This window comes from Heloderma suspectum, chromosome 2 (assembly GCF_057233095.1).
Source record: "Heloderma suspectum isolate Gila_16-S chromosome 2, 16-S_ref, whole genome shotgun sequence".
NCBI lineage: Eukaryota > Metazoa > Chordata > Lepidosauria > Squamata > Helodermatidae > Heloderma > Heloderma suspectum.
In genome coordinates, this window is record NC_139459.1 from 192,353,425 (window position 1) to 192,372,692 (window position 19,268).

At 44.1% G+C, this 19,268-nt stretch overlaps 1 protein-coding gene across 38 annotated transcripts in view; it reads right to left on the bottom strand.

Annotated features, from left to right (window-relative positions):
• The window catches only part of SMARCC2 (SWI/SNF related BAF chromatin remodeling complex subunit C2), a 44,782-nt gene that overhangs the window by 15,971 nt on the left and 9,543 nt on the right, over positions 1 to 19,268 (bottom strand). For 21 of the 38 annotated variants that reach the window (XM_084837052.1, XM_084837049.1, XM_084837051.1 and 18 more), the window contains exons 6-20: positions 16,816 to 16,885; positions 15,261 to 15,330; positions 14,867 to 14,942; positions 14,506 to 14,637; positions 13,376 to 13,491; positions 12,640 to 12,764; positions 12,313 to 12,372; positions 7,346 to 7,383; positions 4,451 to 4,581; positions 4,291 to 4,362; positions 3,921 to 4,034; positions 3,368 to 3,521; positions 2,794 to 2,886; positions 2,111 to 2,230; positions 1,970 to 2,032 (exon numbers count right to left, since the gene is read on the bottom strand). In XM_084837052.1, the coding sequence (XP_084693178.1) occupies positions 1,970 to 2,032; positions 2,111 to 2,230; positions 2,794 to 2,886; positions 3,368 to 3,521; positions 3,921 to 4,034; positions 4,291 to 4,362; positions 4,451 to 4,581; positions 7,346 to 7,383; positions 12,313 to 12,372; positions 12,640 to 12,764; positions 13,376 to 13,491; positions 14,506 to 14,637; positions 14,867 to 14,942; positions 15,261 to 15,330; positions 16,816 to 16,885 (1,434 nt within the window). Of the gene's footprint in view, positions 1 to 1,969; positions 2,231 to 2,793; positions 2,887 to 3,367; positions 3,522 to 3,920; positions 4,035 to 4,290; positions 4,363 to 4,450; positions 4,582 to 7,345; positions 7,384 to 12,312; positions 12,373 to 12,639; positions 12,765 to 13,375; positions 13,492 to 14,505; positions 14,638 to 14,866; positions 14,943 to 15,260; positions 15,331 to 16,815; positions 16,886 to 19,268 lie in introns of all 38 variants that reach the window. The other 17 variants (XM_084837045.1, XM_084837047.1, XM_084837042.1 and 14 more) reach the window with 1 other exon arrangement.

Consider the following 19,268-nt stretch of genomic DNA (forward strand, 5'->3'; position numbering starts at 1 on the left):
GGCTATTTAGGCACTCAGCCTGAGCATCCTTTTGCGATGTGTTCAGACTGGCATTCTGCAACCAAGTTTAGGGTTGTTTTTAAATCAGTGTTTGCGCATGTCTGTGAGCTTCAACTTCAGAAAATATTGTCTGTACAGTGTGCTATTTAATGTCTCATTTCACAGAGTGTGTGGATGCCTAAGCGCAAACAGGGGGGGGGGGGGGGAGGAGACAAACACGGCCATACCCCTGAAGTCTCTTCAAATGCTTAACTCCATATACTGTCTTAGGCATTTTTATGAATAGTTTGTCAAATTTCAAATAACAACCACCACTGGCTCTCCTCTCCAACTGACGATAACCTGCAGAATTGAAGCATGTATATTAGCCAGTGAGGAAAGGCTGGAGATTAGTCTCACAGCCTAGAAAAGGGGGAGCAGGAGGGATAGGAGGATGGAGCCAGAAGGTCCCTGAAGCTTTTGAAAGTGACTAAAAGGAGTATTAATTAGAAGCTACCAATAATAAAACTGAGCAAAGGATGGAAAAATATCTAGGCCCATTTTCCTTTGAATAACCAGGCCAGTGCAGTTGTAACAGTTAACTAAGGTTAGCCCTACCTATGGTTTGATGCCATCACCCTGGTTAAGATCCTATGTAGTTAAATCTTGTTTTAGCTTGCCGAGCCAAACCCTGCCCCTAGAGAGCATGCATAGGGAGACACCAGTGAGACCTAATTGTCACCTTGCAAGCAGAGAACCTACTTTTAAGCACAATTTGCTCAGTACAAATATTAACACTTAGCCCTGACTAGCACAAACCATGGTTTCAAATTCACTTCAATCCATGGATTATCATCCTGGTTTGTGGCAAATCCCAAATCAGATGACTGATCTATCTAGCTCAGTACTGTCTAGGCCAGAAGTGGGGAGACATCAGGCTTCTGGGATCTTTGTTTTTTACAAGAACCCTGAAGTCCATTAACTGGATCCAGGTGCAAAATGGTGGCTGAGAACATACTTTTAGAACAGGGTACTTCTGAGCATATGCTCAGCCTAGGAATTCATTCTCAGTACCACAGCTAAGCTCACAGTCTGTTGCACAAAATTACACTCCTGATTTTCCCTGCAAGCTTTCTTCCATGTCAGCAGCCTAATTTAGAAGGGATGGGGGAAGAAGAAAGCCTGTTGTTCTTGACACTGGGAGTCAGAAACCCCTGCTAATCTAGTGCAAATCACCCAGTGATATACCTGTAGATCCCAATCTACTTTCTGCCAATTCCTGGTCTATAATGACTTCCAGCAGCTCTCCAGGGTTTCAAGAAGCAGTCTTTCCCAGTTAAGGACCATTTTTATGCAAAACATGTGGACTACCCACTGAGCTAGATGCAGTGTAACCCTTAATCATGGTTTGTTTTCCATAACCATAGTTAAGTGTTCTGTCTGCATAGGCCCTCAATGTCAAAGCTGAAAGGAAAGGAAAAAGATCCTACACACTTTTAATCTAGCCATTATCAAATAACCAAAGTCCTTCTCATCTTCAAGATCTTGTGAAAGGGGCATCTAAAACAGATGCTGCTGGGAAGAACACCATTCCCGTGAGCTGCCCTGGAATCAATTTTTGATGAAGGGCGGTGCAGAAATATTTTAAATACATATATAAAACAAACCAACTTCCTTGGAAAAAACAGCACACAACTCTAGACCCAAACACAGTCATCTGGATGCTGGTGCTACACACATCCACGTGTGATGGCTTGAGACAACAAAAACCCAACAACTCATTCCTGGTTTTCTTCTTATTCAACACACAATTTCCACATAGCAAAAACAACAACTCGATTTCCAGGACATTTTAGCTGATGAAAATGGAAACAAGTTGAAGATTTGACAGTAAAAGCATGGGGGGAGGGGGTCCCCTAAAGAAAATGTAGCAACTGTGAGAAGCCAGTTTACTATCTACTGTTAATCAAAAGCTTCTCTGTCCACTCACCTCCAGCAGCAACAATGTCTCCTGCTCTGTCCACTCACGAGTAGCACTGGCAGCAGCTTTGCTCTGTATGGGGAGACTGTGCATTAGAACTGATACCTCCCTGGATGAATGTATGAGAAAATCCTTCTCCCTAACCTTTACCTTGGAAGGAGCATTTTTCTTAGTGTACATATCAGTGCGAAGTCCAAAGTTTTGCATGTCTGGTGGCTTCTCCTTGCTCTTGTCAGGGAAGTTCAGCATTTGCTGGGAAGCTGTGGTTTGCTGTGAAGAGAGAAGGATGGATATCATGTGATGTAAAGAAAGCCCTAAACCCAAGACCTCTGAAGTACGACTTGAAAGCTCATGGCCTTCTGTAACACACACACATGCCAATCTCTGACTCTTATTTGTGGCCAATTTAGAGGACAGACTACACCATGGTTGGGAGCAATCTTACATGTGTACTGTGAAGATACATAGACCAAACCTCTGGGATAGTATCCTGTCCACTTTTGGGATGGGTCTAAACATTCCATGACAAGTAACTCCAGATGCCTGCCTTTCTTAAGCCTTTGTAAAACTTGCCTTGCTTGACCACCAGCCATGAAATCTCAGAGGGTTATCCAGCCTATGATGAAATTATATTCAATGACATCTAACAGCCCCCTAGGTGGGAGATGTGACAATTCCCCTCTTAGTCATCCCAAGAAGCTCAACAGATTGGCCTAGCTCAGCCTTTCGCTGTATGAAATTCTAGTCCTCCATGGGAAACAGTCCATGCAGCCTCACTCTCTTAGTTCCCACAAGCACTGACAATTTACAGTGCCCTCCAGAAACTCTCCTACCATCTCTGGTTTCCCCTTCACCGTCTCTGTGACAAGGTCCTCAATCTCCTTGCTCTTCCGTCCAGTCTTGGTGTCGCTATCGCTCTGACGACCCTGAAGAGGAAGCAAGAGTCTGCTCTAAGCCCTTCATTTAGATCAACATTTCAGGTTGGGAAAACAAAGGAATGAAGCATCTTCCGAGGCGGCAGGGATAATTTGAAGATAACAAGGTGAGCCTAGCATGCACAAATGTAGAACTCCCTCTCTATTCAGAAGTTCCCTTTGTTCCTTCCTTATTGACGTTTAAACTCCAAGTCAAGGCAGCCATTCCTTGGAAAGCTTTTGGATTGTCCCAATGATTCTGCTTCTACTGCTCTGATTAATGTGGCTACTAATTCACTTTTATCAAGCGTTTTTACATTTTTGGTAAGCGTTTTGACATTTTGGGTATGCTTTTATTTTGTTTTCAATATATTTTGTAAGCTACTCCTTGGAGACTTCAAGTCAGGTGAGTTATAAAAATGAGAATAAATAAACTAAATTAAAGAAGGATGTTAACTTTCTCCTCAGGTTGGAAAAAAACATCCTGTTCTACCTGGGGTGTTTTGGGCTGCAACGGCACCAATCCTGATGGAGTGTCAGCCAGAACATGGAAATGAGATGTAGGTGGTGGTCCCATTGGGGTTGGCCGGCTCTCTGCATCCACTTGGTAGTTAATGAGTCCCCATTGCTCTAGGAAAGCGTGGACTCTGCAAGAGAAGATCAGAGTTGGATCCTGAGTTCAAAACCAACTTTAGCCATGCGGCAAATTCTGTTCTCTGCTTTGGAGAGACAATACAGCCCTGGGCCAAATATACAATTTTCTCCTGATTAGCCACATACAGAAGATCAGTTTGGTCAAGCTGGAAGATGCACAATCCACAATTTTTGTTCCTTTGTCAATAGACCTGAAGGTCATGTTCAATCAATTCTAGCACCAATGGTGTATTCAGTTTTTACTATTAAATACAGTGACTGTACTGGCAATTGGAGAAAAAAATCCTGTTGCATTAAGTGCTGTACAAAAAAAATAACAAGAGTACAGCCGTCATCCTCTATGCCAAAGACATTCCTTTTGTTTTGCTCAGCTATTCTGTCTCTCAATGTACCTCATTATAGCACAGACATCCCCTGCCAGGTTCCGACGGCAGGCAGTCGAGGTAAGGTACTCCTGTGGATTCAGCCGGTACGTGTCGATCATGAAATTGCGGTATGCCAAGTAGCTAGGATATGACAGGAAAAAAAAGGAAAGACTCAGAACCACTCATGTCATCCTTTAAAGCTTTCCCACAAGATCAAGCCTATTCTTTCTCATAAGTATGAAACCCACAAAGGACAGTTCAGAACCTTTATTTCTATTCAAATTGATTAAGTGACTAGTAAGGAAAAACTTCCACCAACTCTCCTCTTACCAGAAGAACAAGGGTGCCATATTTGCTATCCCAGTACAGATGCCACTATTTATAAGAGCAGTCTTACATTTCCGGAGTCTTTGATTTGTTCTTGCCATTGAAAAACTCTGGGAGGGCTCTCCGCTCAATGGCATGGACACTGTGGAGGAAGCACAATGGAGCATTAGAGCAGGCTGGAAGGAGAGAGGAACTGTGGGGAGAAGTGCTCTCCCGCACCACTCCAGCACCTGTTATAGTCGAACCAGGCTGCATAGCTGGGAATGATAATGTGATGAGTCTGTTCGGTCACGTTGTCTTCATGCAGGTCGGGGTTCTTTGTCTGCTCTCCTTTGTTCCCAGCATTGTTCTCCTCTTCATCCTGAAACCAGAAGTCTCCTGAATAGGCAGCATGGATCTCTATCATTTTCTTTTGACTGCTGTTCCTAAACTTTATTTATTTTTTATTTATTGTATTTATTTATTTCATTTCTATACTGCCCAACAGCCGAAGCTTTCTGGGTGGTTCATTTTAAGAGGAGCCTAGGATGGAATTACTCATTCATGCAGTGCTCAGAAAGCCCGAGTCCTTGAACTGAAGAGCTCACAGTCCTGTCTGTACACGACTCAAGAGGATAATGGGAGGCAAGTGTACAGACAAACTGCCAAGTGATGAGGGAGGAATCAAGGGAGATTTACTATTGGAGAGAACACTAAGGCACATGGATATATATGGGTGGTGCCACAAGCCTCCAAGGAGGTGCTCTTCAGTATCTTTTCAGCACTGACATAATAGAATTGTGTTCACTTCTGCTGGGGCCAAACTAGGCTAAGAGAAAAGAAGAACAAGAATATTAGCATGCTTGGGAGGAAAACAGCAGACAAGCTAGCAGAAAAGTTAAGATGAAGCTTCTATAAAAATCACCGAGGGCACAATCCTACACTCAAGATCCGCTGGCTGAGGGGCTTTAGGATTTGGTGGAAGCCTCACTATGCCGGCAGTATGGGAGGTACACTGCCACCATGAAAATAACACCAGCGGAATACCCCAGATACACCAGCAGGGCAGCTAAAACAGGGCAGAATTGTGAGTGGGACACTGGGCAGAAGAGGAGAGGAGCACACTTACACCATATCCTATACCCCTTCAATTTACAGGCATGCTCCTGTCGATGGCAGAACTTTACACCAGCCCCACACTTTGCACAAAAAAAATCCCCTCCCACTGACTCCAATGGGAAGGTTTTGTGCTTTTTGTTTTAAACCCACTCTGGACCAATGACTGTTCCATCTACCTACCTTGCTATGACCGAGCATAGGCTCTGACATAATTCAACACCCAATCACAGCACGCCACTACCAATATATATCCCCCACAAAGAGAAATTCAAAGTCAGAAGATAGCCCCATGATGCACATCCTCTCTCTCTCTGGCCTCATGTCACACACACAGAGCTCGCAAGGGAGAACTCTGGTGATGGGAAACTATGGACAAAGGGCACTTTGTACAAGACTGCCTAGCCTCAGAACCCACAGGGGAACCTGAGCACATTGCCACCAATTCTCTACTTAGAACTCTAACAGGTACCTCACTTCCAGAACACAGACAGAAAACCCAAGCCCCAACCCCACTTCACCAGCTGGAGGTGCCAGGACAAAGCACCCCAAACCGATAAGCAGAGGAAGGGGGAACACATGCTGTAATTGCTAACTGCTTGCAGCTCCTTCCCACATCTACTGTTACACTCTTTGCTACATGTGAATAGTGTGTCTTGTCTGAACCAGACTACTTTAACACCCTTTCCCACCTCCCACCCCAAAAGCAGTGGGCCAGTTCGCATGAACTCAGGGTGGTTAATAAGCCATAGTGGCTTGTTAACCAGGCTGCACGTGCTGGTTGTGTGCTGGCCTGATTTATAGAATTACCCTTGCTGGGCATGGCTTGTTGTGACATCCGAAGCTGGCAAGGGTGAGTGGGTGGGTGGGGTGGTTAACAAACCCACAATCCTAGAACAGGCCATAGGTTCTGGGCAATCTGTTAACCACCCCAACTAACCACCCTTACTGGGTTCAGATGTCACAACAAGCAGGGCCCAGCGAGGGTAATTATGTAAACTGGGCAGCACGTGCAGGGTGATTAACAACCCACCATGGCTTATTAACCACCCTGTGATTCCGCAAATGAGGTCAGTGCCTCCCACACACAGGGGAGGCACTCACCCCCCACACTCTGTTGGCAAAGGCCAGGGGGTCCACTCCAATCCCTCCACCCTTGGCCAAACATACTTTTGCCTTGCAGGGTCACAACCCAGATGCACAGAACAGAGCAAGCTGTCACCACGCACAGATTATTTCACTACAATTCTTATGAGAGAAGGGATGAGTCACTGCAAGGAGGGAGGCTAAGGCATGAGCACTGGCAGAGCACTAAGGTGGCACCACTCCCTCTTTTCTCTCACTCCTTTACAAACATCTACTGTGCACCCAGATTCAAGGATGGTGAGCTCCAGCTGCTGACTAATGATGAGGGAGGACCGTGCAATGACCAGCAGCAATGACCAGGATGCTCCTCCGTGGGGTTGACAACATACTTGTAAGAGGCAGACTCCTGTACCCCTGCAAGCTTCATGATGGATGGTTATGCAACTGGTGAAGGCGTGTCCAGCACAGAGCTGGCGCCATTAAGGGACATTGCACACATTGCACTGCTGTATGTACAGCCACTGTCCAAGACACAGGAGCCCTGCTGGAGTGACTGGCTGGCAACCCCGCGCCATCCTGGATGCCGCTCAATCATGGTTTTGACTTTGCAACATGTGGCCTCAGGCCAGGACAGTAATAGCAGTGTGTGTGGGGGACTGATGGGCTTGGAGGCAGTGGCACCTCCCCCTCCTGCTCACTCAGCTAGCCTCCACTGGCATATCTCCCCACGTGGAGTATGGAATTGCTCCGTGAGTTAAGACAGGGGTGGGCAAAACGCAGATCTCCAGATATTTGGGATTTCAACTCCCAGAATCCCCTGCCAGCAGGGCCAATGTTCAGGAATGCTGGATTGAAGTCCAAAGCATCTGGAGATCTACTTCTGCCCATCACTGAGATAAAAGAACAACAAGAGGTAACAGAGTGCAACTCTCCTGCCTACTCACTTTGCCTGCAGTCTCCATGCTCTCATCCTCTGGCTCATCTGAAAGACAAAAATGGCATAGGTAACCCAAGTCAGGAAAAGAAACCTCTATATTCTCCATGTGCCCATTAACACCCATCCTAAAGAAGACAACAAAGACAAAGGACGAGTTGAATACTTATGAGATTACTGTATATGTATATACCTAAATGTGTATCAAGTCAGTTTTGGCAAGGGTGGAACAGTAATATGAATATTTTATTGGATGGAAAGCAAGATTTCCTGGCTTTTATTTGGTCTCTAAATATTGTAAAACATTTAATTTATTATTATTTATTATTGGTTTCCTTTCTGCTCAGACCTTGTATTAATTATTGAGAACTTGAACCTCCTGGCAATACCTTGGTTAAAAGCTAGTTTTGGCTAAAATACTGTAACCCATCCTGAGCATATGGCATAGATGGGAGTTATAAATATAATGGCCCCTTCATGGATCACTGCCTTGTTGTGGCGAAGGGGCTTGCGCAACTCAGTGAAGCCATATGCTATGCCGTGCAGGGCCACCCAAGACGGACAGGTCATGGTGGAGAGTTCTGACAAAATGTGGTCCACTGGAGAAGGAAATGGCAACCCACTCCAGTAGTCTTGCCAAGAAAACCCCATGGAACGTATCACAAGGCTAAAAGAGATGACGCCGGAAGATGAGCCCCTCAGGTCAGAAGGTGTCCAATATACTACTGGGGAAGAGCAGAGGAAATTTCCAAGTAGTGCCAGAAAGAGTGAAGCGGCTGGACCAAAGCCGAAAGGACACTCAGCTGTGGACGTGTCTGGTGGTGAAAAGAAAGTCCGATGCTGTAAAGAACAATATTGTTTAGGAACCTGGAATGTCAGATCAATGAATCAAGGTAAGCTGGAGGTGGTCAAACATGAGATGGCAAGATTGAACATCGACATCTTGGGAATCAGCGAACTAAAATGGACAAGCATGGGCAAATTTAATTCAGGTGACCATTATATCTACTAAAGTGGGCAGGAATCCCTTAGAAGAAATGGAGTAGCACTCATAGTCAACAAAAAGGTGGGAAAAGCAGTACTGGGGTACAATCTCAAAAATGACAGAATGATCTCAGTACGAATCCAAGGCAAACCATTCAATATCACAGTAATTCAAATCTATGCCCCAACCACTGAGGCCGAAGAAGCTGAGGTTGATCGGTTCTACCTACAACTCCTTCTAGAACTAACACCAAAAAAAGATGTCCTTTTCATCATAGGGAATTGGAATGCTAAAGTAGGAAGTCAAGAAATCACCGGGATAACAGGCAAGCATGGCCTTGGTGTTTAGGAACCTGGAATGTAAGATCAATGAATCAAGGTAAGCTGGAGGTGGTCAAACATGAGATGGCAAGATTGAACATCGACATCTTGGGAATCAGCGAACTAAAATGGACAGGCATGGGCGAATTTAATTCAGGTGACCATCATATCTACTATTGTGGGCAATAATCCCTTAGAAGAAATGGAGTAGCACTCATAGTCAACAAAAGGGTGGGAAAAGCAGTACCGGGGTACAATCTTAAAAACGATAGAATGATCTCAGTACAAATCCAAGGCAAACCATTCAACATCACAGTAATTCAAGTCTATGCCCCAACCACTGATGCTGAAGAAGCTGAGGTTGATCGGTTCTATGAAGACCTACAACACCTTCTAGAACTAACACCCAAAAAAGATGTCCTCTTCCTCATAGGGGATTGGAATGCTAAAGTAGGAAGTCAAGAAATCACCGGGATAACAGGCAAGCATGGCCTTGGTGTACAAAATGAAGCAGGACAAAGACTAATAGAGTTTTGCCAAGAGAACACGCTGATCATAGCAAACACTCTTTTCCAACAGCACAAGAGGCGACTCTACACATGGACATCACCAGATGGTCAATATCGAAATCAGATTGATTATGTCCTTTGCAGCCAAAGATGGAGAAGCTCTATACAGTCAGTCAAAACAAGACTTGGAGCTGACTGTGGCTCAGATCATGAGCTTCTTGTTGCAAAATTTCGGCTTAAATTGAAGAACGTAGGGAAAACCACTAAACCATTCAGGTATGACCTAAATCATATCCCACATGAATATACAGTGGAGGTGAGGAATAGATTTCAGGGATTAGACCTGATAGACAGAGTGCCTGAGGAACTATGGACGGAGGTCCGTAACATTGTTCAGGAGGCAGCAACGAAATCCATCCCAAAGAAAAAGAAATGCAAGAAAGCCAAGTGGCTGTCTGAGGAGGCTTTACAAGTAGCTGAGGAAAGAAGGGAAGCGAAAAGCAAAGGAGAAAGGGGAAGATATATCCAACTGAATGCAGAGTTCCAGAGAATAGCAAGGAGAGACAAGAAGGCCTTCTTAAATGAACAATGCAAAGAAATTGAGGAAAACAATAGAATGGGAAAGACTAGAGATCTTTTCAAGAAAATTGGTGATCTCAAGGGAACGTTTTGTGCAAAGACGGGCATGATAAAGGACAAAGAAGGCAGGGACCTCGCAGAAGCAGATGAGATTAAGAAGAGGTGGAAAGAATACACAGAAGAACTATACAGGAAAGATCTGAATGTCCCTGATAGCCATGACAGTGTGGTCACTGAACTTGAGCCGGACATCCTCGAGAGTGAAGTCAAGTGGGCCTTAGGAAGCATGACCAACAACAAAACTAGCGGAGATGACAGTATTCCAGCTGAGCTATTTAAAATCCTAAAAGATGATGCTGTTGAAGTGCTGCGCTCAATATGCCAACAAATTTGGAACACTCTACAGTGGCCACAAGACTGGAAAAAGTCAGTTTACATTCCAATTCCAAAGAAGGGCAATGCCAAAGAGTGTTCAGACTACCGTACAATTGCGCTCATTTCACATGCCAGCAAGGTTATGCTCAAAATCCTACAAGCTAGGCTTCAGCGGTATGTGAACCGAGAACTACCGGAAGTACAAGCTGGATTTCGAAGAGGCAGAGGAACTAGAGATCAAATTGCTAACATTCGCTGGATTATGGAGAAAGCAAGAGAATTCCAGAAAAACGTCTATTTCTGCTTCATTGACTACGCTAAAGCCTTTGATTGTGTGGATCACAGCAAACTGTGGAAAATTCTTAAAGAGATGGGAGTACCAGACCACCTTACCTGTCTCCTGAGAAACCTGTATGAGGGTCAAGAAGCAACAGTAAGAACTGGACATGGAACAACCGATTGGTTCAAAATTGGGAAAGGAGTACGACAAGGCTGCATATTGTCGCCCTGCTTATTTAATTTATATGCAGAGTACATCATGAGAAACCACCCTAATGGCAGAAAGCTCAAATATTTTGGCCACCTAATACAAAGAGAAAACTCCCTGGAAAATACCCTGATGCTGGGAAAGATTGAAGGCAAAAGGAGAAGGGGACGGCAGAGGATGAGATGGCTAGATAGCATCACCGATGCAATGAATATGAACTTGAGCACACTCCGGGAGAGGGCGAAGGACAGGAAGGCCTGGCGTGCTGTGGTCCATGGGGTCACGAAGAGTCGGACACGACTTAACGACTGAACAACAACAACAATGAATATAATGTACAAATAAACCTATGAGTGCTAGAAACAGTAAGAAACAGACAAAAACAGGAAGTAAGTGTGGCATTCTCTTTTGTATATATATTTTCATCTATGTTGTACATCAAAGCAATTATTTTTAAACAGAGAATGTGACTAATAAATTTATGCAGTAAATAATAAATATGATGAACATAATTGCTGGGATCCAAATTGCTGATTAAGCTTACACAAGGGGCTTGCATTATCACAATGATTTTTTTTCTTTAATTCCCATAATAAACTTCTTATGAACCACTCCGGTTTTAAAAGCCATTTGCCATATGGCACGGGAGGCTCTCATTTGAGAAAAACAAGTCTAAAGCCCCCTTGGGCTTACACAACTAGCTATGTGGCGTTTTGGATTCTGGCCAATAAGCCTATGGCTCCTTGTAGACTCCCTCTAGAACTTCTGGTGACTATTCCAATTTGGCAGCTCTTATTGTCTTTTGGAGTTTTCAAGGCATAATATGCTAATATTACTGGATTTGCCAGCTCTGTTGACTGACACATAAATCTGACTCACACCTGCTCAGCCTGGTTAAGAGAAGTATAGCGACTGCTTCCCAAGTGTCTAACTTACCTGGCTTGCACTAGTTGGAAGCTGCAACAGGTAGTCTGTTCCAAACAAGCATGCACATGGCAAAAACAAACACCTGCATCATCTTTACACATAAAAATGGATGCAAGTTTCTTTTACACCAGTGTACACCCTTGCAGGAAAGATGTCACATCTGAAGCAGCCCAACATCCCAACATACTAGTCACAAGTCTCTCGAAGTCATGAAGGGATTTTTGTGCACCTTTCAGAGCCTACAAGACTATGATTTGCTTCCCTCCCACACATGATTCTTCCCCAGTTACAAAAAAAAAAGATTCCAAAACTTTTATTGGGCCAACCAAAGGGTCACAAAAAATGTGCAAGCTTTTGATGTCTCCAGATATTACAAAAAGCAGATTGGTTGGTTGGTAGGGGTTGGGAGAAAGGAGGGAAGGAAAACATCTGACTTTGAAGGGTCTGCAGACATTCAGATAAGGCTCATGAAGACACCATAACTTCAGCATCAAGTCAGGTACCCTGCCAACCTGCTTTCTGTAACACCTTGCCTGATAAAGAGATCTCGAGATCTCAAAAACTTGTAAGTTTTGGGTAATCTTTTGGTTGGACTAATAAAGGTAGTGCACTAGCATGGATTTTGCTTTTGGCCAACACGGCTACCTTTGCTTTTTGTGTGACAAGGAAAAAAAGTAACGCTCCTCAAGTGATCTTTACTGCTTAATATTGTTACCCAGTGGCCAGCGGAGACTGAGGCGCATGTCCTTATTCCCCTACAAAGAAGAGGATTACAAAGGAAAAAGGATCCCTTACCCAAATCAGTCATGGTGCCACCCTTCACAGGAGCAGATTCAGAGTCTTTCTTGGTGTTGACTATGCAAGAGAGAACAAGGAAGGAGTACTTTAGCACGAGAAACTCTTAAGCGGTCTTCCCCTCTGCCCTGCCACTGAAGATGATAGCAGCATCTCCCAGCAGGTTCAGATTTCCTGTTAGTGCACCTGCCTTATCCACCAAATGGGTGCACAGAGTACTGAGGTACCACTGCTTGCGGTGGAGACTCTAGTGGGCACAGTCTTGACCTACCAACCCTTACGTATGGAGTAGGGGAAAGGACAGTGGCTGTGGGATGCAGTCCTGACCTGTTTTCGGTAGCGTGACTTCTTCAACATTGGGGACAGGAGAAGGCTCATCCATGTCTTTAGTGAGGTCTTCTTGCTCCTCCTCACGATGGCCACGCTTGGATTTGGTGTAGGGGGTGGAAGGCCTGAGGAGGGAGGGGTAAAGGGAGGGGTAAAGGGAGAGATCCCAAAAGCCTTGTTAGAGGCACCCCAGCACAAGCAGAAAACCCTAAGCTCCATCGCATTCAAATCTTAACAACACCTGGTTGGCGCTCCGATATTATCGACACTTCTTATCAACATTGTTTACCTGAAAGGAAGCAGAATCCCTTTTTGTGCCTTAAGTGATAGTGCTGGTAAGGAAGCAGCTGGCTACTTATTCCCCAATTAACGAAAACTGAACTGGAAGTGCCAGAAGGAAGATGAACTCATGTGGCCAATCCACATACAGACATACAAGGAGTGGGGTCAGGAGTGCTGGCTAAACCAATACTTGTAGTGGACATGATAAAGGCAGGGCCTTGCGCCTGGTTATTTCAGGCCACCCTCTGCCAGTAAGCTGTGCCTTCAGGAATGTGACAAGAGGGCTGGCAGCAGAAAACGGTGCTGACTTTTGTAAGCAATTATCTTTCTTACAAAGGCAACATAAGATGAGGCAATATAAGAAAGAGAGGGCAAAAAGTGCACAAACGCACACAGTATCCCTCTGCGCTGGAGCTGCTTCATATCCAGGCAATCAAGAAGAGCCTGTCCTCACCCTTTCTTGGCATTCTTCTTCTTAGCTTCTGGAGTAGGTGAAGGGGAGGGAGAGCGCTTCCTTTTCTTATAGTTTCCCCCTTTCTTGTCCCGTCTGTCTGAGTCAGGACTGTTAACCTAGAGAGATGAAAGGCAGCAACTTTATTAGCAGCAAGTACTGATGATCAGTGTCTGCCGAGGGAGCAGACTGGACATTTCTCATGGTTCTGCTCCTCCCCCTCTATAATGAATGATTTACAGTTGGAAGGCCTCTGTTACCAGGATCTCAACAGTCAGAGAGACAAAGCAGTGAGCAGCCTCCTATCACACATCTATTGCTGGACTGTACCACTCTGCCTGCTTCACTGTATGACAAGACAGTGTAGCTTAGCTTTCCCACTAGAAGGTTAACAGGTTGGCTTTGTATGCACAGGTAGTTTTTTTTTTAAGCTGGAGGAGGATTCAGACTTCAATCTCCCACCTGAAACAGTACAATTCAGCAATAGGTAAGTTCTGGGAGCTTTTGATGATGTACAGCAGCTGTATCTAGCCAGAACATTTGGGATATCCTAGATACACCAAAATTCTAATGAGAAGAAAACTAAGGCAGAGAACAAAGGTGACCGAGCCATAGACAGTACCAGAGTCAGGAGCATGATTTCAGATTGAACCCACTCCCATTTCCCAGTCTTCAGGCCTAGATCAGAGGTCAGCTGACTACAATATTGTGTGGTTTTGTCCCTTTTAATAGAATCCCTACATTCCCCCGATGCTTTTTAAATTTACAAAGCAAGACTACATCATCACGATCTTTTAGTAACTAAGGCATAACTAATCCATGTCATCTGATCCTGAATACATACGCTTGTTTACAATTATAAGAAGTGCTTTGCTGGATCCAACCAAGCTCCAGGTAGTCCAACATTCACTGCAAGAATTCTAGCAGCCATCAAGCACTAGATGGTTCACCAGAAACAGGCCAGTGGTTGAATACTGGATCACAATCTACTTTCTGCACACCCCTGCCTTATACCTCACTCACATTTTACAGCTGGTGCAACAACTTATTGTCTCTTTGCCCCTTCCCCTTTTAAGCTACTTAGACCCAATGCCCTTGCAGAACGATTTACAGCTTCTCCAAAAGTGGCATACCTCATCAGTGAGAGTCTTGGCAGAGATTTTCTTCCTACGGGAGACAGGGCTCTTCTCATCGTTTACCTCGTAGTCTTCTTCATTCATCCACTCATTGAAAGTGTCTGTGTCCAGGATCCACTTAGCATGAACCTGTGAGTCAAGAAAAGAGAAGCCTATCACTAGACACCTTGAACCGAGAAAAAGCCCACTTCCATGTCCTAAACAGCAGTCACGAGCAACAGGGCCAAAGGATGTCTCTAACTTAGAGGACATAACCTATTCAATGAAGCTTGATAATACCTTTCTATGATAGTTGCTGGGAGTGATCCAACCCCAAGCTCCATCTATACTTAATCATCAAATGAAGGCGATCCTTTACCTTACGGGGTTTCTCTGGTGTGGGGGCATCCTCCACAGGGGCTTCAATTTCACTTGCTGGGATCCAGGTGTCATAACTATGAAGAAAAGCAGGTAGAGGTTAAGGAGTCAATTCCAAAACTCACCTGCATACGAGACCCAATCTCAAGATATGTGCACAGAAAATAAATCACAAATTCACTTACACCCCACCATCAGAGAAAGGGAAAGATTAAGATTCAACCAATTCAGATTCTAAAGACTAAGCTTTTAATTACAAAAAGTGGCTACCGCAGAGGAAAAACACTGAAAGCATGAACTATAATCCACAAAAGCTATAGGGAGAACTATGTCTCTTCCTATACCTAAATTGAGAGGATTATGGAGGAATGATGCTAACACCAAGTCCTGCTCACCTGTCAGGATAGTAGCCCCAGTGCAGAAGGACCTGTTTGTCTCTCTTCATAATTGGCCGAACCCACTCCTCTACAAGAAAAAGCAGAGTGATTATTATCCATATCAGCTTACACTGAAAATGCCTTATGTCACATCATTTGTATTACACTGCATTTGGTACTGTAAGCTGCTTTGAGTCCCTTTAAAGGAAGTGAAATATGATCTTCTAAATAGGAAAGAATGGCTGCACCCATATCAACCTGCCTATGCCCTGAGGTCATGTTCAGAGGCTCTCCCATTGGCACTCCCATTATCTGAGGACAGGCAGGTAGCAACTGGAGACAGCCTCTTCTTGGTAGTGGAGTCCTGTTCACAGAATTCCCTCCCCAGGGAAAGTTAACTAGCATCTACACTGGTGTCCTTTCAGGCAAAAACTTTGTTATTGTCACAGGCTTTTAAAATTTGCATTTTAATTGTTGCTTTTATTGTTTAGTTTTTTTAAAAAATTACTACTGTATTTTGTATTTTATCGTATTTTATGAGGGGGATGGCTGAAGGGGAAAATATTAACTTTTAAATAAATAAAAATGAAATCATGATGTAGACCAGAGTGAGCACCTAGGCAGACAGTCACAGTTAGATGGACTGGGAGATAATCATTCAATTATCTCACTTGAATGACATAGGGAAGGAGGAGAGGACAGTAGAAACCCAGAAACACATAGAATTGTACTAACCTATTTTTGGATAATGCAAGCAGGACTGCCTGGTTTCACAAGAAGGAAATATTTCCGAGCTTTAAGAACAATTGATCTCAGCCTTGCCGCATACAGCTTCAAGCAAACCACACAGAGGGCTACACACTCTGTCTACAAGCTCAGAGCCAGCAAACCGAAAAATCCTACAGCCCTCTAGACAGTGTCTAGTGGCGACAGGATTGCTCTCTATGTCTACTGGGCACTCTCTAAGAATAAAATCACAGACAGATTCTGCCTGCAGGGTGTGCTTTCTAATAAAACAGGCTGCTGAGTTATGAAAAATATAAATGAAAAGCTAGAAATAGGATCAAAATGAAAAAAAGAAGAGTCTTGAGACATTTCTCAAAAGAACGGAAGAAAAGTAGCTAACAAATATCAGAAGGGAGAGAAGGATAATTGTAATATGGACAATGTGTTCTGTCTAAGAATGGTACATTTTGGGATATGCAAAGTAAAAATTATAAAGTATTTTAAACATGAAAAGGTGCTATAGAAATTACTATATTTTACATATTTAGCTTTAATAGATGAATAAATATCTCACTTTCCTTCTCCGCCACAACTCAGTCCTTCTCCCTGTATTTTAACAAGCTCCTTTGTACCACTGCTGTTTTAAATGTGATCGCTTTCACTCCAATTGTGTATGTGCCATTTCCCTAGAAAGCTACGGGGAAAAGTCCCTGCAAAGCCTAACAATGAACAGCACTGCATTCTGCCAACTGTTCAGCAGCATGTCTAACTGCGATCCTGGGTGGCATTATCCAACAATCCAAAATACCACAATTGCACTGGCCTAAAATAGAGACTGAAGTCTCACCTTCCTCTAGGCTACCAGGAACAGGGAAGACGATATGGGAAGCATTGCTCTTATCTTCAGTTACAGTTCCCTGAAAAGAGATCAAAAGGGCATACAAGGACCAGACCATAAAACATCCATCTTCTAGGAAGGTCTGCCTCATTATGAGGCAGGTTACAGAATGAAAGATATCCAGGCAAGTTTGTCTGTTTATCCAGTTAAACCCCAAACTACATTAGCAAGAGACTCGAGATGCTTATAAATTAAGACAGCTGTTAAATCCTCATTACTAGATCAGGAGCACTTCGGTCTGGCAAAGGCATCTAATTCTGTAAGCAGTCTAGGCCTGCCTTCTCTTTGGCTAGTCTGTCTGGGTTTGATCCGCTCATTCTCCTTTGCTGCTTGTTATAGTTGGGACTCATTCTTGAAACTCCGATAACATGGTACCACCTCTGCCTCCCCACCAAAAAAATCCCCCCCTTCCATGAAGCCTTTGGCTTAACCCATTCTCTTCCCCAACCACCACAAAACCTATGGATGCTTAACTGCAACTGTTCACACTGATCCTTTTATTTCCCTTGCCCCCACCCACCCCCCTCTCAACATTTAGACTATGACCTCCTTGGGGCAGGAGTCCATCCTTTTGTTTTATATCACTTTGTAAATTACCATGTATAGTGACAGTGCTGAATTGCTAACAGTTAATCACCCACGCTTACGTAGCGCCTTATTGTTAAGTGGTGTTTTAACTCTCAGTGCTCATGCTCGCTTTGGTGCCTCCTGCTCATCTAAAGAGACATGCTGTATGCAGTCCCTGTCCCATTAATGTGCTGAGACACCACTCTCACTCACATTTTAGCTCTTCTTTTTAACAACGCATAGAGACTGCAATCATATGTATGCTTACCTGGGAATAAGCGGCACTAAACACAGTGGAACTTACTTCTGAGTAAACATAGGATTGGGTTGCAAGCTTTGAAAAGGCTTTGCATATATGAACCCTCTGTATCTAAGAGGACATCCTACTCTGCAGCTAATAATTTATTGCTCTTCAGTACACTGATGTGAAACACCTGCCTCTGTAGACTCAAATGGCAGCTTTAGTTTTTCCAGGGACTTAGGTAAAAGTTTTAAATGCCCCCCTCCTTACAGAGATGCATTAGTTAAAGGGGTCGCTGAATTATCATGTGCCATTTTAAGAGCAAGGTCTATTTTTAAAAACTCTTTTTAATGTATTTTTTTAAGCAATTAGGAAAATATCCTGGAGCCCTTTCCTGGAGAACTAGTTACTCAAGTGAAAACTGCTTGTGGAACAGCTGTTTCAGAGTAAGTCATCTTGGAAAGTAAACAGATGTGCAGCTATATTATACTTAATCCCAAAGTAAACAAGCACATGACTTGTTGTTGTTGTTCAGTCGTTCAGTCGTGTCCGACTCTTCGTGACCCCATGGACCATAGCACGCCAGGCCTTCCTGTCCTGCGCTCTCTCCCGGAGCGTGCTCAAGTTCATATTCATTGCATCCGTGATGCTATCTAGCCATCTCATCCTCTGCCGTCCCCTTCTCCTTTTGCCTTCAGTCTTTCCCAGCATCAGGGTCTTTTCCAGGGAGTTTTCTCTTCGCATTAGGTGGCCAAAATATTGGAGCTTCAGCTTCATTATCTGTCCTTCCAATGAGCACTCAGGGCTGATTTCCTTTAGGATGGACTGATTTGACCTCCTTGCAGTCCTGGGGACTCGTAAGAGTCTTCTCCAGCACCACAGTTCGAAAGCATCAATTCTTCGGCGCTCAGCCTTCCTTATAGTCCAGCTCTCACAGCCATACATTACTACTGGGAAAACCATAGCTTTGATTAGACGGACCTTTGTTGGCAAGGTGATGTCTCTGCTTCTTACTATGCTGTCTAGGTTTGCCATAGCTTTCCTCCCAAGGAGCAAGCGTCTTTTAATTTCATGGCTACAGTCACCGTCTGCGGTGATCTTGGAGCCCAAGAAAGTAAAATCTGTCACTGCTTCCATTTCTTCCCCTTCTATATGCCAGGAAGTGATAGGGCCAGATGACATGATCTTAGTTTTTTTAATGTTGAGTTTCAAACCAGCTTTTGCACTCTCCTCTTTCACCCTCAACAAGAGGCTCTTGAGATCCTCTTCACTTTCTGCCATTAGGGTGGTATCGTCTGCATATCGGAGGTTGTTGATAATTCTCCCGGCAATCTTAATTCCGACCTCTGATTCATCCAACCCGGCATTTCTCATGATGTACTCTGCATATAAGTTAAATAAGCAGGGTGACAATATGCAGCCTTGTCGTACTCCTTTCCCAATTTTGAACCAATCGGTTGTTCCATCTCTGGTTCTTACTGTTGCTTCTTGACCCTCGTACAGGTTTCTCAGGAGACAGGTAAGGTGGTCTGGTACTCCCATCACTTTCAGAATTTGCCACAGTTTGTTGTGATCCACACAATCAAAGGCTTTA